Source organism: Jaculus jaculus, chromosome 19 (assembly GCF_020740685.1).
Source record: "Jaculus jaculus isolate mJacJac1 chromosome 19, mJacJac1.mat.Y.cur, whole genome shotgun sequence".
Classification (NCBI taxonomy): Eukaryota; Metazoa; Chordata; class Mammalia; order Rodentia; family Dipodidae; genus Jaculus; species Jaculus jaculus.
The window spans coordinates 55,650,207-55,676,493 of NC_059120.1; the positions used below are offsets into that span (position 1 = coordinate 55,650,207).

A 26,287-nucleotide genomic window follows, 5' to 3' on the forward strand; every position below is an offset into this window, starting at 1 on the left:
GATGTGTGTGCCACCTTGTGCATCTGGTTTACATGGGTCCTGGGGAATCAAGCTTTGAACTAGAGTCCTTAGGCTTCACAGGTAAGCACTTAACTGCTAAACCATCTCTCCAGCCCTCAGCTTCCTTTTTATTACTTTGTTTTTCCAGGTAGGGTCTTACTCTAGCTCAGGCTGACCTGGAATTCACTCTGTAGTCTTAGGGTGGCCTCAATTTACGGCAATCCTACCTCTGCCTCCTGAGTGCTGGGATTAAAGGCCACTATGCCTGGCCCGTTTTTCAACTTTAAAAACAAATTATTTGGGCTGGAGAGATGGCTTAGCGGTTAAGCGCTTGCCTGTGAAGCCTAAGGACCCCGGTTCGAGGCTCGGTTGCCCAGGTCCTACGTTAGCCAGATGCACAAGGGGGCGCACGCGTCTGGAGTTCATTTGCAGAGGCTGGAAGCCCTGGCGCGCCCATTCTCTCTCTCTCCCTCTATCTGTCTTTCTCTCTGTGTCTGTCGCTCTCAAATAAATAAATAAATAAAAATTAAAAAAAATTATTTGTTATTTATTTACCTGAGAGAAAGAGAGAGAATGGGCATGCCAGGGCCTTTAGCCACTGCAAAAGAGCTTTACCTTGTGCATTTGGCTTATGTGGGTATAGGGAATCAAATCTGAGTCTTTAGGCAAGCACTTTAACTTCTAAGCTCTCTCTCCAGCTCAAAACTTCTAGCCAGGCGTTGTGATGCACACCTTTCATCTCAGTACTTGGGAGGCAGAGATAGAAAAATCACTGAGTTTGAGGCCACCCTGAGACTAGAGTGAATTCCAGGTCACCCTGGGCTACAGTGAATCCCTACCTTGAAAAGATGAAAAAATAAGCCAGGTGTGGTGGTACACACTTTTAATCCCAGTATTGGGTAGGCTGAGGCAGAAGGGTCTTCAAGTTTGAGGCCAGCATGGATAGAGTGAGACCCTGCTTCAAACACAAAAAAAGATGCTTTTCCAGCTCTTTCTACCATACTTTTCTTTTTTTTCCCCCTTTATTTATTTGTATTTATTTGACAGAGAGAAAGAGGGAGATAGAGAGAGGGAGAGGATGGGCGCGCCAGGGCCTCCAGCCACTGCAAATGAACTCCAGACACATACACGCCTTGTGCATCTGGCTGTCATGGGTCCTGGGGAATCGAATCTGGGTCCTTTGGCTTTGCAGGCAAATGCCTTAACCATTAAGCCATCCCTCCAGCCCTATTTTATTTTGTTGATAGTGCCATCTGATATTATGTCATTTTTTTTTCCTTTTTCTTTTTTTTGAGGTAGAATCTTGTAGCCCAGGCTGACCTAGAATTCACTATGTAGTCTCAGGGTGGCCTTGAACTCACAGTATTCTTACCTTTGCCTCTCTGAGTGCTGGGATTAAAGGTGTGTGCCACCATGCCTGGCTGAATTATTAAAGGGATTAAAAATAGTTATTTTTATTTATTTATTTGAAAGAGAGACACAGAGAGAAGGGTAGATAGAGAATGGGTGCACCAAGGCCACCAACCACTGCAAATGAACTCCAGATGTATGTGCTACCTGTGCATCTGGTTTATGTGGGTACTGGGGAATTGAACCTAGAACTGGGGTCCTTAGGCTTTGCAGGCAAGCACTTAACTGCTAAGCCATCTCCCCAGCCCGGGATTTTTTTTTTTCTTTTTTTATGACGTAGGGTCTCACCTTAGCCCAGGCTGACCTGGCATTCACCTCTGCCTCCCAAGAGCTATCATTCATTTTGTTATGGCCTGTGGCATGAGCCTGGGAGGCTGGTCCGTCAGCAGTGTGAACACAGGCTATCTGGATTACTGTGTGGGTGGCAGATGAGCCGCTGGAAGCCCGAGCTGCGGCCAGGGCGCACAGATGAGTTCTAGTATACTTAGAAGTGACAGGACTTAATGTGGTTACAAGGGAAGGTGCAGAGTGACCCCCATGTTTCCTGTATGTGCAATCAGTGATCGGAGCATTCACAAGTACGGAGGGAAGGTAGGTGCGGCAGGGGGTGGAAGGATGTATTTAGACTCAGAGGTGGGCCACGGGTGTGTGATGAACAGCTTCCCTGGGAAAGGCAGAAGTCAGTGCACTGGGCCTGGCAGCCACTGTGACCGGAGGGTGTGGAGCGCTGCACACTGGTGTGAAGATGGCTTTCTGGTACATGGCTGTGACAGGAAGATGCAGGAGGGGCCGTCATAGTGGGAAAAGCTTGAGCACCTGGAGATGTGTTTTCATGTTTTACATTTAGGCTTGCAAAAAGAGGAGCTTCTTGAATAGCTGTTCCAACTGGACCTGATATTCAGGAGCTGGGGCTGATCAGATGTCCCAGGCAGCCCCAGCTATTTAAAAAATATACTTGGTTTATTTACTTATTTAGAGAGAATAAGGCAGACAGAGAGAGAGAATGGGCACACCAGGGCCTCCTTGTGCATATGGCTTATGTGGGTCCTGGGGAATCAAACCTGAGTCCTTAGGCTTCACAGGCAAGCGCCTGAACCGCTAAAGCATTTCTCTAGCCCAGGTCCAGCTTTTGCCACAGAGTTACATATAGCCTGACCCCAGGCCTGGAGCAGCAGCATTCTCAGGGATGATAGGGAAGTTCTCCCTAGTCTTGGTCTCTCAGGGTGAGTAGAAAGCAGGACAGGGTGGCTGGTCTCCACTGCCCTCTTGTGGGCATTGCCACACCACCAAGAGACCACCTGTTCCAGGGCAAAAGGGGTAGAGTTAGCGGGGCAAGGAAGGCACACATTTTCACCCTTGTTTTATTTATTATTATTTTGGTTTTCTAAAGTAGGGTCTCACTCTAGCTCGGGCTGAGCTGGAATTCACTATGTAGTCTCAGGGTAGCCTCAAAACTCATGTTGATCCTCCTACCTCTGCTTGGGGACTGGCTACAAGACAGAATGGATGTGCCAGGGCCTCCTGCAGCTGCAAAAGGACTCCAGATGCATGTGCCACTTTGTGCATCTGGCTTTATGTGGGTGCTGGGGAATTGAACCATAGGTTGTTAGGCTTTGCAGGAAAGTGCCTTAACTCCTGAGCCATTGCTAATCCTTAATGTTGTCTTTAGTCCTAGAAGATACTTTTTGGGAATGTGAAATTTGAAGTTAATAGTTACTTTCTTTCAGCATTTGAAAAGTACTGTACTACTTTCTTCTATCCTCTAAGACAAGAAATCTACTGTCCTTTAAACTTTTCTATGCAGATGCCATTTTTCTTTAGGTTTCAGTTTAACTCCAGGTGTCTGCATAGACCTCAGGTATCTTCCTTGGGGTTGGCTCCGCTTCTGGAATCCACGTATTCCTGTTGACAAAGTTGGAAGTTTTCAGCCAAGATTTTTTGTGTACATCCTCTTCCCTGCCTTCTCTCCTCTTGGGACTCCATGAGAGAAAGACTGTCTTTTGCTGGAGTCCCACAGGTTCTCACACTGTTGTTTTATTTTTTTGGTTTTTCGAGGTCGGGTCTCGGTATGGCCCAGGCTGACCTGGAATTCACTGTGTAGTCTCAGGGTGGTCTTGAACTCATGGTGATCCTCCTACCTCTGCCTCCTGAATGTTGGGATTAAAGGCGTGCATCATGCCTGGCAGACACTGTTTTCTCCCTTTTGCTCAGGTGCCCAGGCCCGGCTTTTGCCACAGTTACATACAACCTTGACCCCAGGCCAGAAGCCATTATGGTTCCTTTCTCCTGCTCACGATCCTCTTGTCCTCTTCACTGTGCTTCTGAGCTTCTCCACTCAGTGCCGTCCTTTTCTTCTGCTGAACTTTCATTTCATCGTGGTTCTATCAGTTCCACTGAGTGGTGCTTTACAGTCTCTTTCTTTGCTGAAGCAATGTATTTTTTTCACTTGCTGTAAGTGTGCTTGTAATTGCTCATTCAAGATTTTATTTATTAGCTGGGCGTGGTGGTGCACGCCTTTAATCCCAGCACTCAGGAGACAGAGGTAGGAGGATTGCCATGAGTTCAAGGCCACCCAGAGATGACAGAGTCAATTCCAGGTCAGCCTGGACCAGACTGAGACCCTACCTCGAAAAACAAAACAAAACAAAATTTATTTATTGTGACTGCTTTAAAATCTTCACCAAATAATTCCCTCTTATCTTAATATTGACACTTTTTCATCTGGTTTATTTTCTTGGCGGTTCTAAATCTGATTAGTTTATTTTTATTTACTTGAGAGCAACAGAGAGGCAGATATAGAGAATGGGCGCACCAGGGCCTCCAGATGGAACTCCCGACACATGTACCACCTGTGTATGTGGCTTACGTGGGTCCGGGGGAATGGAGCCACAAACCGGGGTTCCTAGCCTTCACACTCAAGAGCTTAACCGCTAAGCCATCTCTCCAGCCCGGAGTTTTTTTTTTTAAGAGACAGGAGGGACAGAGAATTGGCCTCAGCCACTCTAATCGAACTCTAGACACTTGCACCACCTAGTGGGCATGTGTGACCTTGCACTTGCCTCACCTTTGTGTGTCTGGCTAACATGGGATCTGGAGAGTAGAACATGAGTCCTTAGGCTTCAGAAGCAAGCACCTTAACCACTAAGCCATCTCTCCAGTCCTGGAATTTTTATTTTTTCTGAGGTAGGGTCTCTTCTAGCTCAGGCTGACCTGGAATTCACTATGTAGTCTCAGGGTGGCCTTGAACTCAGTGATCCTACCTCTGCCTCCCAAGTGCTGGGACTAAAGGTGTGTGCCACCATGTCCAGCCTTAAAAACTTGTTTTAACTTTCTTTAGCATTGACTTGGTAAAGAGGGGGGTCATGTCATTGCTGCCAGGTGAAGGTGGACATGCAGACTTTCTGCTTTACTAACACTCGTGGTGGGAACTCTCCCTTCCTCCTTGCATCCTGTGGGGTGGGAGCTCCAGCTCCCTGTGGTGCCACAAAAATTCCTGAAGCTGAGCATGGTGGCTCACAGCTATAATCCCAGCACTCAGGAGGCTGAGGTAGCAGGAGGATCATTGAGTTGGAGGCCAGCCTGGGCTAGCACGATGCTGGCTCATAACTGGAATGGAGACAGTTTCAGTACTGGGCTACACCCCAGCAACCCTTACCCCCAAACTTCACCAGCTAGGGACCAAGCATTTAAAACATACAAGACTATGTTGATCTAGCATAGTATTAAGGAAGTTATTATACTGTTGTTTCAGGAAGATAGTATATGATCAGTATACCTAATTCACCACATATTGCATGAGGAGACAGACATGGGCATGATGGTGCATGCCTTTAATTCCAGCATTTGATTGGCAGAGGTAGGACTGCCATGAGGTCAAAGCCACCCTAAGACTACATAGTGAATTCCAGGACCGCCTGGGCTAGAGTAAGACCCTAACCCCAAAACAAACAAAAAGGGCTGGAGAAATGGCTTAGCAGTTAAGGTGCTTTCATGCAAAGCCTAAGGATCCAGGTTTGATTCCCCAGGTCCCACATAAGCCAGATGCACAAGGTGGCACATGCATCTGGAGTTCGTTTGTAGTGGCTGGAGACCCTGGTGCATCCATTCCCTCTCTCAATAAGAGGTGGGCAGCTATAGCAGGGTATGCCTGTACACTTGAGTGTAGTGCTTGGTGCATGGCAAATCCAAGTTTTTCGTTTTGGAACTTTTCTGGAGTTTCCAAACATTTGTGATACGCAGGTGGTTGGATCTGTGGGTGCAGAACTGCAGAGGCACAGGGTCACCTGTCTGATAGGAACTGGCTCACGATCAGAGACCGAAAAGTGCTGCCACCTGCTGCCTGTAAGGCCCGGAAAGCGGGCGGTGCGTCCAGTGTGAACGTGAAGGCCTGAACAGGGGGCCAACTGCTAACAGCCCACAACCTGGGAGCTGACGTGCCAGCTCAGGCAGGAAGATGGGAAGCAGGAGCACAATGGAGTGAGGAATGAGATTCCTCACGCTTCCTTTTCCCATGCGCTCTTGGCATTTCCAGGCTGCTGGTGTCTGCTCCAATTCTGAGCTAAGTGAGGCCAGAAGAAAACTCACAGTACTTTGGTCCGCGGGGCTGAGGTTCCTAGCCAGTGTGTTGTCTTCTACCCTTCGTTGTCTTGATGTGCGCTTCACGTGATGTCTGCTTACTAGGCGCGAACTGCACCTACTCCAGCTGCCCAGAGGCAGTTCTACCTGGGGTGTTCTTTGTTTCAGACGTATTTTTCATATCTAGAAGTTCCTTATTTTTTGCACGTGCGTGCATGCTCCACGTGTAGGCGCACTAGTGCACGGGAAGCCAGAGGTGACGCCAGGCTTTCTTCTCCTCGAGCCCAGACTGACCTGGAATTCACTACAGTCTCAGACTGGCCTTGAACTCAGTGATCCTCCTAATCTGATTCCCGAGTGCTGAGATTAAAGCTGTGTGCCACCATACCTGGCCTGTTTAAAAAGTTTTTTGTTTTTTTTTTGGGGGGGGGGTTGAGGTAGAGTCTCACTCTAGTACAGGCTGACCTGGAATCCACTATGTAGTCTCAGGGTGGCCTTGAACTCAGTGATCCTACCTCTGCCTCCTGAGGGCTGGGATTAAAGGCGTGCACCACCACGCCTGGCTTGTTGATAAATATTCTTTTTTTTTTTAAATTATTATTTATTTATTTGAGAGCGACAGACACAGAGAGAAAGACAGATAGAGGGGGAGAGAGAGAATGGGCGCGCCAGGGCTTCCAGCCTCTGCAAACGAACTCCAGACGCGTGCGCCCCCTTGTGCATCTGGCTAACGTGGGACCTGGGGAACCAAGCTTCGAACCGGGGTCCTTAGGCTTCACAGGCAAGCGCTTAACCGCTAAGCCATCTCTCCAGCCCTGATAAATATTCTTAATTCAATGTGACTTTATAGTTATGTTGGGAGAAAAATTTTTGAGGCTAGCCTTGAATTAATCTTTCAGCTGGTTTCTTGAGTGTTGGGATTACAAATCTGCACCATCATGCCTAACATGGAAGGCCAGTTTGTATAGCGCAACTCCTTTATGGACAGCAGTATAAGCCTTCCTGAACTTTCAGGTGAAAAACTACATCCCTAATCAAAAAGACCCTGAAACACCATGACCAATATTTAAGGTAGTTATTACCTGTCAACCCCACAGGACCTTACAACCTATAAACATCACACGTGTTGGAGATATGCCCACATGTTACAGTGAGTGCTGCACAGTAAGTGCTGTCTGATGTTGGGTCTCTGGCACATGAAGCACCATTATGGACCAGGGTGCAGTGCAGGGGATAAATGTACCTCGGGCCCTAGTCTTGTTCTCACAGCTCACAATTCCCCTAGTGGCTATTTCGACAGGTGTGTATGTGCAGGAGTGTGCCAGGGCCTCTTGCTGCTGCAGAACAAATGAAAGCCAGATGCCTGTACCATGTTTTGCATCTGGTTTATACCTGGGCTAACAGGCTCTGCAAGCAAGTGCCTCTCACCCTCAGCAACCTCCTGTCCCACAGCGCTCGATTTCTGTAGGATACAGAAGCTCAGTCTGCATGAAAAGAACAAGTCAAGGGCCAGCTCTTTCCACTTGTCCCAGTGCGCTCCGATGGAAGAGATGGCTAAGACGGGACCGCTGCAGTGCCCTGAGCTCAGCTGGTCACATCTACACCTGGTCCTTCTTTTTAACGGATTTTTTATTATTTGTGTGTGTACATGCACCACAGTGCGCATATGCAAACCAGAAGACGCCTTCTGTGTCAGTCCTCACCTGTCGCCTCCCTTGCTGCAGTCAGCACGAGCTTCCACAACACTCCTCTGCCTGTCAGCTCACTGCCACCCGCTGGCCGTCGGTGGGCGGGATGAGAGGCCCAGCCTGCCTCTGGCTTTCCATGTGGGTTCTGGGAGCAAAGTCAGGACTCCTCAGCATGGCGAGTGCTTCATCCACAGGGAGATGGCAGACGTGGGACCTCAACAAGCATAAGCACTTCAGTCAGACGTGTCCCTATGTCCTGGAAGACCGACAGTGGTCAGAGTTGAGGTGGACATCAGAGGGGCCGGGCCATTTTTGCTCCCATCTTCTGTCTCTGCTTGGCAGGTTCAGCTGGTCTGGGAGTCAGTGGGGGCCATGCTCTTGGCGGCTTGCTGGGCTAGCCAGTACTTGTATCTTTTGGTCTTTGGCTTCTCGAAGAGCACTACAGACATAGGAACTCTCACGGTGTCGAGCCCATTGACCTAAACACACACAAAAAACAAAAACCCTTAAGAGATCAGTCAGGCAGAGCTGGCAGCCCCCCAACCCCAGCCTCTGGTGAGAAACACTCACTGTCACGTCACACCAGTATTCACCCCACCGTGTGATGGGTTCTTCTGGTAACTTCAATGCATGTGGGGCAACCACAACTCCAAGCTGCAAAAACAAACCAACAACCAAATAAACTCTTCTGGCTGTTACTCCAGGCAACCTCATGTAGTCCTAGCTAGGCATGGTGGTGCACACCTTTCGTCCAAGCACTCAGGAGGCAGAAGTAGGAGGATCGCTGTGAGCTCAAGGCTACCCTGAAACTACATAGTGAATTTTAGGTTAAAAAAAAAAAGATAGCTGTATAATTTCCTACACAAGGGTGAATAAAGCTGGGGAATTCACTCTGGCTGACCTTGTGGGAGGACACAGACCTCCACTTATGATAATCTTCAGTTCTTAGAAAGGGAGGTGGATTTACAAAGAGAACTAGGCCTTGAGACCAAAACTACATCATCTACGAAAGTAACAACGCTCCAGTAAATCATGTGAGGCTCCTCTTAGGTTGAGAGAAAATAAATGGAAAGCGGCCAGGCATGGTGGTGCACACCTTTAATGCCAGCACTCGGGAGGCAGAGGTAGGAGCATTGCTGTGAGTTCGAGGCCACCTGAGAATACATAGTGAATTCCAGGTCAGCCTGGGCTAGAGTGAGACCCTACCTTGAAAAATCAAAAATAATTAAATAAATGAAAATCACCACCTTTCCTAAAATTAAATCTGGTATCTATCTTTAGTTCTTAGCCACTTCCCTCACTTCCCCTACAAATGAGCCAATACTTTCCCTAAGTACATATAGCTACGTGGTCACACCCTTTCCGAAAAAGGTTTCATCTGAGTGTGGTGGCACTTGCCTTGAGTAGGAAGAACGCACACAGCTAGCTGAGGCCAACCTGGAGCTACAGAGTGAGTTCTAGGTCTGCCTAGGCTAGAGAGGATCTACATGATTAGGGGAAAATTTCAATTTCAGGGCTCCATCCCAGAGGTAGCTTCTGCCCTCAAGGGAATGGTGGTATTCGGGTCACTCACATTCTTGAAGAAATGTCGGGCAACTATTTCGGGGTTTAGCTCCCATTTGACATTGTTCTTCATCCCCACTTCCAGGTGACAGCTTCTTAGAAACTTCACTGTCTAAAAAGGAATAAAAATTGGGGCCGGTTTAGAATTAAGAGTCACAAAGTCAGCCGGGCCTGATGGCACACGCCTTGAATCCCAACACTCAGGAGGCAGAGGTAAGAGGATCTTTGTGAGTTCGAGGCCACCCTGAGAATTCCAGAGTGAATTCCAGGTTAGCCGAGACTAGAGTGAAACCCTACCTCGAAAAACCAAAAAAAAAAAAAAAAAAAAGTCACAAGGTCTGAAATTTTAGGGAAAGGGCATAGTTTCTGGTCTGCTTCCAGGACAGGCAAAAAATAAAATAAAAATAAATAGGACACATTCTTAGTGTCTCAAGGTTGATATGGAAGGAAGGTGTTTATTAAGACTTTGCAGGGGGTATCATCTACATTTTGCCATTTCTAGGCAAGGAGAGAGAGAGGCTGTTGTTAGAGTTAGGACCATTCCTGGTGGGGGATCCTAGTACACTGAGGATTTCAGGCTGTTTTCACCCAACGTTTTCAGCCTTTCAATCCTACTTACACTCCATCCATGGCTCTTCCCTACATACAGAATGAAGTATAGGGCTGGAAAGATGGCCCAGTGGTTAAAGGTGCTGCTTGTGAAGTCTGATGGCCCTGGTTCAATTCCCTAATTTGTAAGCCTGAAATAAACCCCTTCTTCCCACTAAAAAAAAAAAAAGTATAAATTCATTATTTGAAGGTTCCAATCGGTTTTTCAGCCATGTTTCCCAATATTATACTATATACACCTTCTATTTTAAGTAACTGGAGGTGATAGACACATCTATAACCTCAACCCTGGTTCAATTCCCCAGCCACCCACATAAAAATGAATGGGCATTCATTTGCAGTGATAAGAAATCCTATGGGCTATGGAGATGGCTCAGCAATTAAAGGCCTTTGCTTGCAAAGCAGGCTGACTTGGATTTGAATCAGTACCCAAGTAAAGCCAGATGTACAAAATGGCACATGAGTTTGGTGTATACAGTGCCAAGAGACCTTGGTACACTCAGTCTCTCACACATGCTCCAGTAAATATATTTAAAAATATATATGTATATATATATATACATATATATATATATGGGTGTGGTGGTGCATGACTTTAATCCCAGCACTCAGGAGGCAGAGGTAGGAGGATTAATGTGAGTTCAAGGCTAGCCTGATACCAAAGGAGTTAGTTCCAGGTCAGCCTGGGCTAGAGTGAGACCCTACCTTGGAAAAGCTTAAAAGAAAAAAAGGAAAAGGTTCATGACTTCTCTAAGTGATGAGTAAATAAAAACTTTCTCCTTACCACCTCTCCGGCTTTTGTCTGGATCCTCTCTAGTTTTCCTTCTTGTCTCAGCTAGAAAAGATGAAGATAACATTGAAGAAAAGAACTCATGTTAGATAACACCAAGGTCTTACTATGTTGGGGACACACTAGGCTTCTGGCTCCTCACTCTAGTTCTTACTTGATCTTTAACTATCAAAAGGAAGGAACCAGGCTGGGCGTGGTGGTGCACACCTTTAACCGCAGCACTTGTGAGGCAGAGGTAGGAGGATCACCGTGAGTTCGAGGTCACCCTGAGACTACATAGTGAATTCCAGGTCAGCCTGGACTAGAGAACCACCCAACCTCAAAAAAACTAAAGTGGGGGAGGGGAGGGAGGGAATTACCATGGGATTTTTTTATAATCATGGAAAATGCTAACAAAAATTTTAAAAAAAGGTAATAATCAAAAAAAAGAAAAAGAAAAAGAAAGCAAATGAAAAAAAGATTCCTTACAAAATCTCAAAAAAAAAAAAAAAAAAAAGGAGAAAGGTCTTCCACTGAAGGACACAAAGAGACAATGGGGGGGGGTGAATGTGATCAAAGTACATCATATACACGTATAAAGTTTGTCTAAAAATAAGTAAATGAACTTAAAACTAAAGCAAACCAAACCAAACCAAAACAACAACAACAAAGTAGGTTTCCAAAGGAAACCTTGGTTGTACTCCCCCGGAATCCCTCTATCCTTTGAGCTTACCAATTTCTCAGCCTCAAACAGCTTCTTGTTTTCAGGGGATGCATACACAGCCAGCCCCTGGGGAAGAAGCCGATTGCGGCCCACAGATTTCTTCACCGAGATCACGTCACCCCGGACTCCAAGCTCTGCCAGTGAGAACAGAAACACTAGATGGAAACTATCCAGGTGCTGTCACAGAAAAGATGACCAGCCTGGGGTTCAGCTCAGTGGTAAACAGCTTATTGATGCCCTGGATCCATTTCCAGGATCACCAAAGGGCACAAAATAAAAAAAATTCCTTATTTTATCAAGGTTTTTATTCTTTTTAAAAAAAAATGCTAGGGCTGGAGAGTTGGCTTAGCGGTTAAGCGCTTGCCTGTGAAGCCTAAGGACCCCGGTTCAAGGCTCGGTTCCCCAGGTCCCACGTTAGCCAGATGCACAAGGGGGCGCACGCGTCTGGAGTTTGTTTGCAGAGGCTGGAAGCCCTGGCATGCCCATTCTCTCTCTCCCTCTGTCTTTCTCTCTGTGTCTGTCGCTCTCAAATAAATAAATAAAATATTTAAAAAAAAAAAAAGCTAATTCTGGGGGGAGGGAAGGAATTACCATGGGATTTTTTTTTATAATCATGGAAAATGCTAATAAAACTTTTAAAATAAAATAAAATAGCCGGGCGTGGTGGCGCACACCTTTAATCCCAGCACTCGGGAGGCAGAGGTAGGAGGATCGCCGTGAGTTCGAGGCCACCCTGAGACTACATAGTTAGTTCCAGGTCAGCCTGAGCTAGAGTGAGACTCTACCTTGAAAAACCAAAAATAAATAAATAAATAAATAAAGAGTCACACAAGAAAAAAAAAGGCAAACAAGGGCTGGAGAGATGGTTCAGTGGTTAAGGTGACTGCTTGCAAAGCCTAATGATGTGGGTTTAATCCGCAGTCAAAGTGGTGCATGCATGTGGAGCTCATTTGCAGTGGCTGGAGGCCGTGGCTCTCCCCTACCTTATGTGAGCTTGAAAGAATCAACCCATTACACTGTGTTGTCAGGTCCTGACAGATATTAGCCTCTACTTCTCCCTCCCTCCTTGAACATAAAATTTGAAAACAAAGGCAAAAAAAAAAAAAAAAAAAAAAAAAAAAAAAAGCTAATTCTGGGCTGGAGAGATGGCTTGGAGGTTAAGCGCTTGCCTGTCAAGCCTAAGGACCCCGGTTCGAGGCTCGATTCCTCAGGACCCATGTTAGCCAGATGCACAAGGGGCGCACACGTCTGGAGTTCCTTTGCAGTGGCTAGAGTCCCTGGCGTGGCGTGGCCTTCCTTTCTATCTATCTATCAATCAATCAATCATCTATCTATCTGCCTCTTTCTCTGTCTGTCGCTCTCAAATAAATAATAATAATAATAAAGGCGGCTCATGCCTTTAATCGCAGCACTCTGGGAAGCAGAGATAGGAGGATTGCCTTGTGTTTGATGCTGCCCTGCCCTACCTGGGGGGGAGAATTATAATTCTGCCAAGCTAGTGACACATGCCTTTACTCCCAGCACCCAGAAGCAGATGCAGGAGGATCGTTATGAGTTCAAGGCCACCCTGAGAATAGAATTTCAGGTCAGCCTGAACTAGAGAGAAACACTACCTCAAAAAAGAAAAAGCTAATTCAGTTTTTAGGAACTATGCTGACTAGAGTGCTAATTAGTTTAAAATATGGTGTAGCAAGACCATCATAATAGGAGGAAATGATGACATCAAAATAAGAGAGAGACTGATTGAGAGGGGGAGGGGATATGATGGAGAGTGGAGTTTCAGAGGGGAAAGTGGGTGGGGCATTACCATGGGATATTGTGTACAGTCATGGAAGTTGTTAATTATATATTTTTTTAAAAAAGGATCTGGTGTAAAAATTTAGTATTGTCTATTAACACACCGTTAACATTCTTGCAACCACAGTTTAATTTTCCGTGCTGGAGGCCAAAAATATATATTATTTATTTAAGACAGAGAGAGAGAGAGAGAAGAATGAGCACGCCAGGGCCTGCAGCCCCAGCAAACGAACTCCAGATGCATGGCTTAACGTGGGTCCTGGGGAATCGAACTCGGGTCGCTAGGCTTTGCAGGTAAGCACTGTTCTACGGCTCCGTGTCTCTTCTAAAAAAAAAAGACAGGCCCTGAGGACGCGGCGGAAGCACCTGGGCGGCGGGGGCCTTACCCTCCACAGACTGCGTGAGGATGAGCTGCAGCTTGTCCTTGGGCCGGTGCTTCGTGTCCTCCACCAGCTTGTAGACACGGTGTCGCCGGTGCAGGCGCGGCTTGCGGCCCTCGCCGGCCAGCGGCACCTTCCACCAGCGCTCCACCACGACCGTGCTCTGGCGGGTCGGGGAGGCGAGGGTGAGCGAGGCTTCCCGGGGACACCCGCCTCGCCATGACCCGGTCCCCCCACGGCCCACCCCGAGCCCGCCCTCACCCTCTGCTGACACAAGCTGAAGTCGCGCTCCAGCCCCGGGACGCTCCTCTCCATCAGCGGCCTCCGGACTCCCGCCTGCGCCGGCCGCGCCGCGCTCGCGCACAGCAGCGCTCTACCCGCCGCCACCAGCGCGCCCGCCATGATGTGCGCGGCCAGGCACAGGCGCGGACGCATGCGCGCAAGGACGCGCGTGCGCAGGAAGGACCGGCGCCGGCGGCTGGGAGGCCCCGGGGCTGCCCGCGGCGCGCCTGAGCCGCTCGGCCGTGGGCGCTGCTGCGGTCCTGGCGCTGAGCGCAGCCGGAGGGCCAGCTGCAGGGAGAGCCGCCCCTTACTTTTCTCACTGTCCAGGTCTTGTTCTTTTTTTTTTTTTTTTTTTTTGGTGTTTCGAGGTAGGGTCTCATTCTAGCCCAGGCTGACCTGCAGTTATGTATGTAATCCCAGGGTGGCCTTGAACTCACGGTGATCCTCCTAGCTCTGCCTCCCGAGTGCTGGGATTAAAAGGCGGCCGCCTCCACGCCCATAGTTACTGACACATAATAGAATGAGCATTAAGTGCACTAAGTGCCAAAACCTCTGGACAGTTAAGGCCGGAGCGCGGTGGCACACACCTGCCGTCCATCCCAGCCCGCGGGAGGCACAGGCAGGAGGAGCCTGTCCAGTTCGAAGCTAGGATGGCCCACATTACAATCTGTAGGCCAGTTAGGGCCTATGCAGGTTTTTTAATTCATTTTATTTATTTATTTATTTGAGAGCGACAGACACAGAGAGAAAGACCGATAGAGGGAGAGAGAGAGAATGGGCGCGCCAGGGCTTCCAGCCGCTGCAAACGAACTCCAGACGCGTGCGCCCCCTTGTGCATCTGGCTAACGTGGGACCTGGGGAACTGAGCCTCGAACCGGGGTCCTTAGGCTTCACAGGCAAGCGCTTAACCGCTAAGCCATCTCTCCAGCCCCCTATGTAGGTTTTAGCGCTGGTTGCTATCCGAAGTCACTTCTAATTCTGACAATCTGTAATTACTGAACACTTTAAAGGAAGGGTGCGTCTCTCCACTTCCCTTTAAATCTACCTGCCAATGGTAGAGAGCTGGAGAGATGGCTTAGCAGTTAAAGGGGCTTGCTTGCAACCACCAACACCCGGTTCGATTCCCCAGTACCCATGTAAAGCCAGATGCACAAAGTGGCTGATGTGTTATTTCCCAGAGGCAGGAGGCCCTGGTATGTCTATTCTTTCCCAGCTGGCAAATAAATGAAAAATTTTTAAAAATAAATAAACGTGGTAAAATGATAGGACCCTCTGGGAAACTCTGCCGACCTCCAGAACAAGCCTAATCCTTAATTATTGCACTGCAGCATGTAAACTAATAGTTATGGAATTCTAAAACACAAGGGACTTAAACCACTCAGAAAAAGAACTGCTGTGGTAGGAGAAATTTAGCAAAGAAACCAGACCCAGGTGATCGTCTAAAAGAATTTCTATTTTTAATTTTACTTTTTTTAAAAAAATTATTTATTAAAGAGAGTGGGAATGGCTACACCAGGCCCTCTAGCCACTGCAAACGAACTCCAGATGCATGTGCATCCGGCTGACCCGGGGCCTGGAGAATCGAACCCAGATCCTTAGTCTTCACAGGCAAGTGCCTTATCTACTAAGCCATTCCTCCAGCCCTCTAAAACAACTCCTACTGTACAAGCTTTACCAGGGAGACAGCTTGACCCCAAGTCTCCCTACCTATGCAGCTGCACCCTGCTCCTATGTTACCTAGTTAGTGCAGCCACAGACACAAACACCCCTGAACAAACATCTTTCTGTTCTACTTTGTACTGTCTTATCAATGATTGATAGCTAAGGAATTTTCTGTTTGTACCCCAAAGTCATGTAACCTTGGAAACTTGTAACTCACCAATAGTGCAAAAAATTCAAGGTGATGTCAGACTGCCTGCCATACTGTGTATAAAACCTCTGAGCTAGCCTGCGTGGAGGGGCAGGTCTTTAATCCCAGCACTTGGGAGGCAGAAGTAGGAGGACTGCCTTGAGTTCAAGGCTACTTTGAGATTCCAAAGTGAATTCCAAGTCAGCCTGGACTAGAGTGAGACCCTACCTCTTAAAAAGCCACCCCCCCCCCAAAAAAAAAAACCTGAGCTATTAGAGGCTTGGAACTCAGGCTTTGGAAGTTATTCCTCTGAGCCCATGTCAACATGAATAAATTTTGACTCTATCTCTGGTGCCATCTCTGTGTTATCAGTTTTCAATAACACTATTGGTCAGGTGTGGTACTGGCCTTTAATCCCAGCACTTGGGAGGATTTTCAATTAACACTATTGGTCGGGTGTGGTACTGGCCTTTAATCCCAGCACTTAGGAGGATTGTTGTGACTTTGGGCCCAGCCTGGAACTACATACAGAGTGAGAGAAAGAAGCAGAAAGAGAGAGAGAGGGGAAGAGAATGGGCATGCCAGGGCCTCCAGCCATTGCAAACGAACTCCAGATGCATGTGCCACCTTGTGCACTTAACCACTAAGCCACCTCTCCAGCCCATCCACTGAATAGTTTTTTTAAATATTTATTTTTAGAGAGAGAGAGAGGGAGGGAGAGAAATGGCGGGGCCTCAGCCACTGCAATCAAACTCCAGACGCTTGCGCCACCTAGTGGGCATGTGTGACCTTGCGCTTGCCTCATCTTTGTGTGTCTGGCTAACGTGGAATCTGGAGAGCAGAACATGGGTCCTTAGGCTTTGCAGTCAAGCGCCTTATCCATTAAGCAATTTCTCCAGCTCCTGAACAGTTTTTGTAAATATTTTACTTTTATTTAATTATGAGAGAGAGAGAATGGGTAAGCCAGGGCCTCTAACCATTACAAATGAACTCCAGATGTATGCACCACTTTATGCATCTGGTGTATGTGGGTTCCAGGGAATCAAAGCTGGGTCCTTTGGCTTTGTTGGAAATTGCCTTTAATCACTAAGCCATCTCTTCAGCCCTAATGACAATTTTAAAAATGACATCTTTTCCTTATTATTTTCATTTATTTATTTTGTTTTTTTGAGGTAGGGTCTTGCTCTATCTTAGGCTGACCTGGAATTCATCATGTAGTCTCAGGCTGGCCTCAAAGTCACAGTGACCCTCCTACCTCTGCCTCCCGAGTGCTGGGCATGTCCCACCAAGCCTGGCTGCTTCTTCTCTTTTCTTTTTGGTTTTAAGACAGGGTCTTGCTGTGTAGCCACAGCTGGTCTGTTTCCTGAGTCTGGGATGATAGATGGGTATGCCTGGCTCACTGGGGGGGAGGGGGGGTTACGCTGGGGATTTGTTCACAGGCTGTAGTTGCTTCCCGGGGTTCTGGGGGAGGATGACTATATGAACACTGCACTGTCAAACAGCTGAGCAGTCAGTCAGCGCTGGCTCAGGGCCTCGCAAGCCTACTGAAGCCTCAGACAGGCCTCTGTGGCTGGACTTCAGAAAGGGGCGTCCCAGAGGGCAGGCCAGAGCGGTGTGTACAGTGGTGTTCAGGAGGGGCAGTTTGTCAACTGGTGCAGAAGTTTTAAAAGTTGGAAAACCTATCCTAGTTGAGCAGGAACCAGGGTTAAGGGGACAGGGTGGGGTCGGGAGGCAGCAGAAGTGACATCAGGGCCGACCCTTTGTCTATGTCATAGACCCTGCCAGGTCACAGTGGGCAGGGTGGCTTGAAATTCTGCCACCCAACCCCTGGAGCTCACTTTGCCGCGGGGAGGCACTGACCAGAGAAGCTGCCTTGCATCAGGTCCCGGCCCTCTCTCTACTCCCTTTCTTACGTCAAGAGGGGAAAAACACGGAACTACCTCTACCCGATCTGGTCACCATACGCCTATTACCTCTACTGCTACAAGTACCGGATCACCCTCCGGGAGAAGATGCTGCCTTGCTGCTATAAAAGGTACTTGTTTTCCTTTAGCTTGAGAATCTGTACATTAAGGGAAGAGAGAAGAATTTTAACTTCCCCAGTGGCAGGGTGGAAGTCTGGCATGAAATTTGTAGACATTTTCCTCCTCGCCTGGGAAAATGAACAGGCATTTTCCCCTAGCCAATAAAGAAAACCGTGCCAGAGGCTGGTCCTATGGGTACCTAACGTGGGTTTATCTTTCTCGACAAGCATCACTTACAAGGAACAGGAGGACCTGACACTCCGGCCTCAGTGCTGTCTCCCTACTTGCTGCCTCCCGTGCTGCTGAGACTCCAGGGGGCCCCAAGGTGGGCAGCAGCACCAGACAGGGAGAAGACCATGAGCAGCTGAAAGAACTATACTGGGTAGGTAACTGGGCTGTGAGCTGGTTTTGTGAGAGAGCCCCTTGCTTGCTGGAATAAGAGTTGGTGGGGAGGGAGCTTTCGCTAGTTGAAAGTCATAGAACACTGGAGGTGGGTGGGACCTCCCGGCTCATGCGTAAAATCTACAAGCTTTATAAACAAGGATTCTGGTCTGGAGATCCTAAGGTCATATAGCCAGTGCGACAACTGGCATGAGAAAAATGGGAACAAAAATAGAGCAGCCTGTTGTATGACTTGGGGGCATAAAGCAATTCAGAGCTAGTGGTGAAAGCGTATATAACCTGGCCCCTCAAGAAGACAAGGCAGTGGTGGATCACAAGTTCAAGGTGATTAAGTTATGGATGACGAAGCTTTATTTCCACATGAACTTGCAGGGTATGACAGTCCCAGCTCTTCCACCATGTAACATGAGGTAGAACTCAGTTTTAACAAGGCTGGCTATTCCTAGGAGTAAGGGATTCTGTCCGTCTCTAAGATGCTGACCCCACCTCCCCCAGGTGCCTCCATCCAGCCCTCCTTGACTATCCTCCTCCTGTTTCTTTCTTTCCAAGGCTGGGAACCTGACAGTGCTGAGCAGTGACCCCCTGCTTCCCCAGGAGCCCGTGCAGTTAGACTTTCACTTCCGCCTCACTCCCCATTCCTCTATCAAGTGGCACGGCCGTCTTTGTAACCAACAGCTCTTCCTGGATATCCCAGACCAAACCTTGGATCAAATCGACCGGGAAAGGTGACTGAGCTGGATGGGTGGGGGGAGGGAAGAGGTGGGGCCTCTGTGCTTTTATGATGTCCCAGTAGGTGGGTGGGGCTGACTCTGGCGCTCAAGCAGCTTGCAGACCAGCCTTTAAATTGAGCTAGGATCTGGGGTTCAAGGAATCAGTCTATGGGAAGTTGCTGAATTCAGATAATCATTAACACCAAAGTGAGGGTCCAAAACTAGATGAATACTTTCCAGCTGCTTAACAGTCCTTTCTCCCAAGAGCCTCCTGGGACACAATACCTTTGATTTCCTAGTTTGGACAGAGAGCAAAAGATGACCCTCATTTCTTCCCAGCTTTTAATATTTCATTGCCCTTTCCTCTCTGGCCCCTAGTTTGACAGCAACACTGCAGTATGTGGAGGAGAAGACCAACGTGAACTCGGTGTTTGTGAACTTCCCCAAAGATCGGAAGGACAGAGGTGGGACCTGCTGCCCTTCCCTGCCCTTTGTGTTGGGGCTCCCTTAAAGGGAATTCCTTTCCTACTCTTTAAAAATAAAAGAAAAAGGCAGCCTCATTACCAGTGGTGGAGCATGCCTTTCAGGAGGCAGAGGTAGGATTGTCATGAGTTCGAGGCCAGCCTGGAACTACAGAGTGAGTTCCAGGTCAGCCTGGGCTAGAGTAAGACCCTACCTCAAAGAAAACAAAACCTACAAAGACTTAAACATAGTCTCTGGCATTTCAGAGATGTTCTTCCCTCCTACCACAAAGAAAGCTAAGGCACCTAACATCCTGCTCAGTGTTGTTACACAGGGACTATCAGGAAGGCCCTGCAGGTGGTATCAGAGACCAAACTGAGGGAGCACTAGTGAAATCACACAGAACCCAGTCAGGGGACAAAGTGTATCAGGCACCTATGGTGTAAAGGGGATAGGTATAAGGTAGGAATAACTGCAACCACAAGTTGGGTGCTGTGGAGCACACCTTTAATCCCAGAAGGCAGAGATAGGAGGATTGCTGTGAGTTCGAGGCCAGCCTGAGACTGCATAGTGAACTTCAGGTCAGCCTGGGCTAGAGCAAGACCCTACCTCAAAAAATTCAAAAAAATAAACGCAACCAGATGCTTGGAACAACACATTATAGAAACCACACATACCCTCTTCCCTCAGAGAGAGTACTCTGTTGGAATTAAGCACAGGATGAGCTGGTTGGGCATGGTACTGCACGTCCGAAATCCCACCTGAGGCAGGAGAGAACTGAGAGAGTTTTGAGACCAGATTAGGCTGTGTAAATGAGAACCAGGCTCAAAGAAACAAAGGCTGGTCAATAACCGTCAGCAGTGGATACTACTTGAGAATTTACCATGCCATCATGTTTAACACTCAAAATATCACCCTCTATTTATTTATTTATTTATTTTTGAGGTAGGGTCTCAGTCTAGCGCAGGCTGACTTGAAACTCACTATGTAGTCTCAGGGTGGCCTAGAACTCGTGGCCATCATCTTACCTCTGCTTCCCAAGTGCTGGGATTAAAGGTGTGCGCCACCACGCCTGGCCACCCTTAGTCTTAAATTCTGTGAAGAAGGTTCTGATAACCCCATTTTACAAATGAGAAAACTGATGACCACAAGGGTTAACTCATGATACAAGCAAGCGTTAAGCCTGTGTCTGCCTCCCTCCAAGGCACGCTGTACACCTGTATGCAGGAGGCTTCCCAGGCGGAAGAAACCTGAGCGTGTGTGTGGCTGAGCCTCAGTGAGCGCTCTGACCACCCTGTCTGTCCTTCCACAGGTGCCCTGCTGCGAGCCTTTAGCTACCTGGGCTTTGAGGTAGTCAGACCAGATCATCCGGCCATCCCTCCGTGTGACAATGTCATCTTCATGGTGTATCCCCTTGAAAGGGACACTGACCACCTGGCCAGCGGGCCTCCCTGAACCATCTCTGCGAGGGGCTGAAAACCTGAACAACACGGGACTCTGAGAACCAGGATGTGATTGAAGATACTTCCATCCTAGGAAATAAAGGGCAGCGCAATCAAAGTGTTTGCCGTTTCCTTGGGGAGGAGAGGGTCGGCTGGAGCATAACATGAGTCTTACACAGCTAAATTCACCGTAGGACACGTTCAATGACTGAAAAGACCAGAAGGCCCTGAGAGGGAAGGCACTCAAAGGTTTTAGGCCAGCCTGGTGTGGTGGTGCGCACCTTTAATCCCAGCACCCGGGAGGCAAAGGTAGGAGGATCACTGTTTCAGGCCAGCCTGGAACTACAGAGTGAGTTCCAGGTCAGCCATAGCTATAGAGTGTGACCCTACCTGGAAAACAAAAGATTTTCAGCTTTTTTTAAAAAAAACATTTTATTTATTTATTTGAGACATTTATTTGAGAATGGACATGCCAGGGATTCCAGCCACAGCAAATGAACTACAGACACATGAGCTACCATGTGCATCTGGTTTACATGGGACCTGGAGAATCAAACCTGGTTCTTTAGGCTTCACAGGCATACATCTTAACACTAAGCTATCTCTCCAGCCCCTCAGCTTTTTTTTTTTAAATTTTTTAAAAATTTATTTATTTGAGAGCGACAGACAGAGAAAGACAGATAGAGGGAGATAGAGAGAATGGGTGCGCCAGGGCTTCCAGCCTCTGCAAACAAACTCCAGACGCGTGCGCCCCCTTGTACATCTGGCTAACATGGGACCTGGGGAACCGAGCCTCGAACCAGGGTCCTTAGGCTTCACAGGCAAGTGCTTAACCGCTAAGCCATCTCTCCAGCCCCCCTCAGCTTTTATTTAAAAACTTTTTTTTTTTTTAAATTCTTATTTGAGTGCAACACAGAGAGAAAGAGGCAGAGAGAGGAGAGAGAGAATGGACACGACAGGGCCTCCAGCCTCTAAACGAACTCCATATGCGTGTGCCTCCTTGTGCATCTGGCCAATGTGGGTCCTGGGGAATCGAGCCTCAAACTGAGGTCCTAAGGCTTCATAGGCAAGCGCTTAACTGCTATGCCATCTCTCCAGCCTAGCTTTTTAAAAATAGTCTTAAAAATGTTTTGTTTGTAGTTTTTTTTTTGGGGGGGGGGTTCTGAGGTAGGGTCTCATGCTGACTCAGGCTGACCTGAAATTCACTATGTAGTCTCAGGATGGCCTCGAACTCCACAATCTCCTCCTGCTTCTGCCTCTCGAGTGTTGGGATTAAAGGTGTGTGCCACCATACCTGGCTTAATTTTTTTTTTTTTTTTAATGAGAACAAGAGTGAGCGAGCAAGCTGGTGTGCCAAGGGCCTCCAGATATTACAGTCAAACTCCAGATGTGTGCGCCACCTTGTGCACATGTGCGACCTTGCACACTTGCATCACCTTGTGCGTCTTGCTTACACGGGACTTGGAAAGTGGAACATGGGTACTTGGGCTTTGCAGCCAAGTGCCTGAACCAATAAGCCGTCTCTTCAGCGGCCAAACCATTTTTTTCCATTCTAATCGTTCACTGAGCACTGCCAAGGGCAATGGCCAACCAGGAGTTCGGAAGAATAAGCCTTGGAGCTGGCTCAGAGGATAATGCGCTTGCTGCTCAAGCACCAGTACTGGAGTTCAGAACCCCCCCCCCCCCCGCCCACCGGCACTTAGGTAAATTCAGGTCTTGGTAGGCTGCCTGCAATTCCAGTGCTCAGCAAGCAGATACAGGCATCCCCAGAGCAGGCTAGTCAGAGTGAGCTGAATCAAGCTCTGGGTTCAAGCAAGACATTACCTCAGTAGGATGGACAATCAAGGAAGATCCCTAAAATAAACCAATCAACCTCTGCCCTTCAAAGAAGACATCCCCTCTCCCCCACATCCTAAGCTTTGTTTGGATGCTTCCATCAGTTCAAAACAGACAACTGTCAATAGCGTTCTTTGAATGTGGAGAAAACCAGAGTTCGTCTGCAGTGGCTGGAGGCCCTGGCATGCCCATTCTCTATCTGCCCCTTCTCTTTCTCTGTGAAATAATTTTAAAAAAAAAGAAAAAGCCGGGTGTAGTGGTGCCCGCCTTTAATCCTAGCACTCGGGAGGCAGAGGTAGGAGGATCGCCATGAGTTCGAGGCCACCCTGAGAATACAGAGTGAATTCCAGGTCAGCCTGGGCTAGAGTGTGACCTTACCCCCCTACAAAAAAGTGGCACATGTGTAGGTATTTGCAACATGCCTACTTTGCCAACTGAGCTATTTCCCAATCCTAGGCACTAGTTCTTATACACAATGAGGAACTGTTCAACAATGACACTACTCATTTTCTAGAGTGGGAAGTCATGTGACTTCCAGCCTTGAAAGCAAAGGCACTAAATGGCCTCCTGTGCCTGTAGCCCAGTAGCTCCAACGCCAGGGCTGAGCGTACTTTAATGAGTTCACAGCAGCCAGTACCCCGCTCCACGGCTGCCTGTCCGAATGCCTCTAGGAGTCCAGGAGCTCTTCAAATTGCTCCTTCATTAGAACTTTTCTGCTGTTCCCCCCCCCCCCAGGTAAGGTCTCACTCTAGCCCAGGCTGACCTGGAATTCACTCTGTAATCTCAGGGTGGCCTCAAACTCACAACCATTCTCCTACCTCTACCTCCTGAATGCTGGGATTAAAGGCATGCAGCACTAAGCCTAGCATGGTTCTGAGACTTTTGAGCAAAACCTTGAAAGCTGTGGTTGTGAGACTGAATTTAGGGCATCGCACATAAGTACAATACCACCAAGTTATTCATAGACTCTTACCTTTTAAGAATATTTCTCTCAGGAGGCTGAGGTAGGAGGATCATCATGGGTTCGAGGCTAGCCTGGGCTAGAGTAACACTCTGCTTAAAAAAAAAATTTTAGGATGGTCCATGCCTTTAATCCCAGCACTTGGGAGGCAGAGTGTAGGAGGACTGCTGTGAGTTCTGGGCTACCCTGAGAATACATAGTGAATTCCAGGTCAGCCTGAGCTAAAGTGAGACCCTGCTGAAATAAAAAAAAAATTAGAGCCAGGTGTGGTGGCACATGTCTTAATGCCAGCACTTGGGAGGTAGAGGTAGGAGGATCATCATGAGTTTGAGGCCACCCTAAGACTAGCCTGATCTACCTTGAAACCCCCCTGAAAAAATTTTGTTGAGGGGCTGGAGAGAGGGCTCAGTGATAAGGGCATGTGCTTGCAAGGCCTACTAGTCTGGGTTCAGTTCCCCAGGACCCACATCAAGCCAGATGCACAAAGTGGCACATACATCTGGAGTTTGTTTGCAGTGGCAGGAGACACTGGTACACCCATCCCCCCACTGCATTCTTACATGCCCATCTTGTTTCCCAGCTGCCTTGCCTTGCCCTTCAAACACATCATTTGTGGGGCTGGAGAGATGGCTCAGCAGTTACGAGCACTTGCCTATAAAGGCTAACAACCCAAGTTCTACTTCCCAATGCCCACGTAAAGTTCGATGCATCCTGGAATTCACTATGTCATCTCAGGGTGGCCTTGAACTCACGGTGATCCTCCTACCTCTACCTCCACCTCCCGAGTGCTGTGATTAAAGGTGTGCGCCACCACACCCGGCTTGCAAATAGAGTTTTTAAAAGTTCATTTGCCATTATATCATCACTGTGCACTTAACATTTATGCTAAAGTACAGGCATCATTCTCAATGGAGCCTCCCAATACTGCTACAAGGAGATAGACTACTTAAAAACTCTTACAGTAGGTTTACAGTGGAGAACTATTCCTAGAGCCCAGGTTTCTAGAATACTAACAGGTCTTCTTCGTTCCAGTGGAGTTGGAGTCTTACATGTACATAGCCTAACCCTAAATTGGTTGTTTCCTAGTAAATGGTTGATTTCTGAAGTAATTTTAGGGAAGAGTATGAATGCTTGGGTAAGGATGCTTGTTTCAGAGGGCTCCTTGTGAGGCAGCTGGCAATTATCACCAAGACTTAGGCTCAGAAGGTCCTTTTTTTCTTTTTTTTTTTTTTGAGTTAAGGTCTCACTTTGGTCCAGGCTGACCTGGAATTCACTATATAATCTCAGGGTGGCCTTGATCTCATAGTGATCCTCCTACCTTTGCCTCCCCCGAGTGTTGGGATTAAAGGCATGTGCCACCACACCCAGCAGAAAGTATTTTTTAAAAAAGACTTTATTTGAGAGCAACAGAGAAAGAGGCAGAGAGAGAGAGAGAGAGAGAGAGAGAATGGGTGCACCAGGGCCTCCAGCCACTGCAGACGAATTCCAGATGTGTGCACCACCTTATGCATCTGGCTAACGTGGGTCCTGGGGAACTGACCCTCAAACTGGGGTCCTTAGGCTTCACAGGCAAGTGCTTAACTGCTAAGCCATCTCTCCAGCCAGAAGGTATCTTTAAAAAATTTTATTTGAGAGGGAGGAAGAGAATGGGCAAATGAGATTTCCTGCCACTGCAAATGAACCCTATACACGTACCACTTTTTGTATCTGGCTTTATGTGGGTACTGGGGAATCGAACCTGGACCATGAGGCTTTGCATGCAAGTGCCTTTACTGAGCCATCTCTCCAGTCTGGAAGGTATTTAAATTTATTATTTGCAAGAGAAGAGAGAAAGAGGAAGAGAGAGAGAGAGAAAATATGAATGAATGCACATGCTGGGCACACCAGGGCCTCTAGCCACTGCAAACAAATTCTAAATGCATGTGCTACCTGGTGCATCTGGCTTTACATGGCGCTAGGTTTTGCAAGCAAGCACCTTAACCACTGGGCAATCTCCCTAGCAGGTACTTTTTTTTCTTCAATGTTTTTTTTTTTTTAATTTATTTATTTGAGAGCGGCAGACACAGAGAGAAAGACAGAGGGAGAGAGAGGGAATGAGCACGCCAGGGCTTCCAGCCTCTGCAAACGAACTCCAGACGCGTGCGCCCCCTTGTGCATCTGGCTAACGTGGGACCTGGGGAACCGAGCCTCGAACCAGGGTCCTTAGGCTTCACAGGCAAGCGCTTAACCGCTGAGCCATCTCTCCAGCCCTTTCTTCAAATTTTTTAATTAACTTCCATGATTGTAAACAATAGCCCATGGTAATGCCCTCCCTCCCTTCACTTTCCCTTTGAAATTCCACTCTCCATCATATCCCCTCACCCACTTAATCAGTCTTTTATTTTGATGTCATGATCTTTTCCTATTATGATGGTCTTGTGTAGGTAGTGTCAGGCACTGTGAGGTCATGGATACCCAGGCCATTTTGTGTCTGGGGGTGGGGGAGCACATTGTAAGGAGTCCTACCCTTCCTTTGGCTCTTACATTCTTTCTGCCACTTCTTCCACAGTAGACCCCCCCCTCCCCAGCAGGTACTTTTAAAAAAGTTTTACTTTTATTTATTTGGGCAGAGAGAGGGAGAGAAAGAGAGTGAGTGAGACTGGGCATGCCAGGGCCTCTAGCCACTGCAAATGAACAACAGACACATGTGGTATGCATCTGGCTTATGTGGGACCTGAAGAATTGAACCTGGGTCTTTAAGCTTCACAGGCAAATGCCTTAACTGCTAAGCCATCTCTCTAGCCTGGGGAAGGTACTTTTTAACC

General features: G+C 47.9%; 2 protein-coding genes across 2 annotated transcripts; one reads left to right on the plus strand and one right to left on the minus strand.

The window, feature by feature from the left end:
• Positions 1-7,353: 7,353 nt before the first annotated feature.
• Mrpl9 (mitochondrial ribosomal protein L9) lies at positions 7,354-13,950 on the minus strand. The gene is made up of 7 exons (XM_045137995.1): positions 13,777-13,950; positions 13,522-13,678; positions 11,348-11,472; positions 10,630-10,680; positions 9,247-9,348; positions 8,244-8,327; positions 7,354-8,152 (listed from the first exon to the last, which is right to left on the minus strand). Exons 1-7 carry the CDS (start codon positions 13,948-13,950, stop codon positions 8,018-8,020), a joined length of 828 nt encoding a protein of 275 aa, XP_044993930.1. The 3' UTR covers positions 7,354-8,017.
• Positions 13,951-17,446: 3,496 nt separating this feature from the next.
• Positions 17,447-20,804, plus strand: Oaz3 (ornithine decarboxylase antizyme 3). The gene is given in 5 exon segments (NM_001290450.1): positions 17,447-17,681; positions 17,898-18,052; positions 18,622-18,797; positions 19,161-19,246; positions 20,557-20,804. Coding segments are annotated over 5 exon segments (726 nt in total). The 5' UTR covers positions 17,447-17,514; the 3' UTR covers positions 20,700-20,804.
• The last annotated feature ends 5,483 nt before the right edge of the window (positions 20,805-26,287 follow it).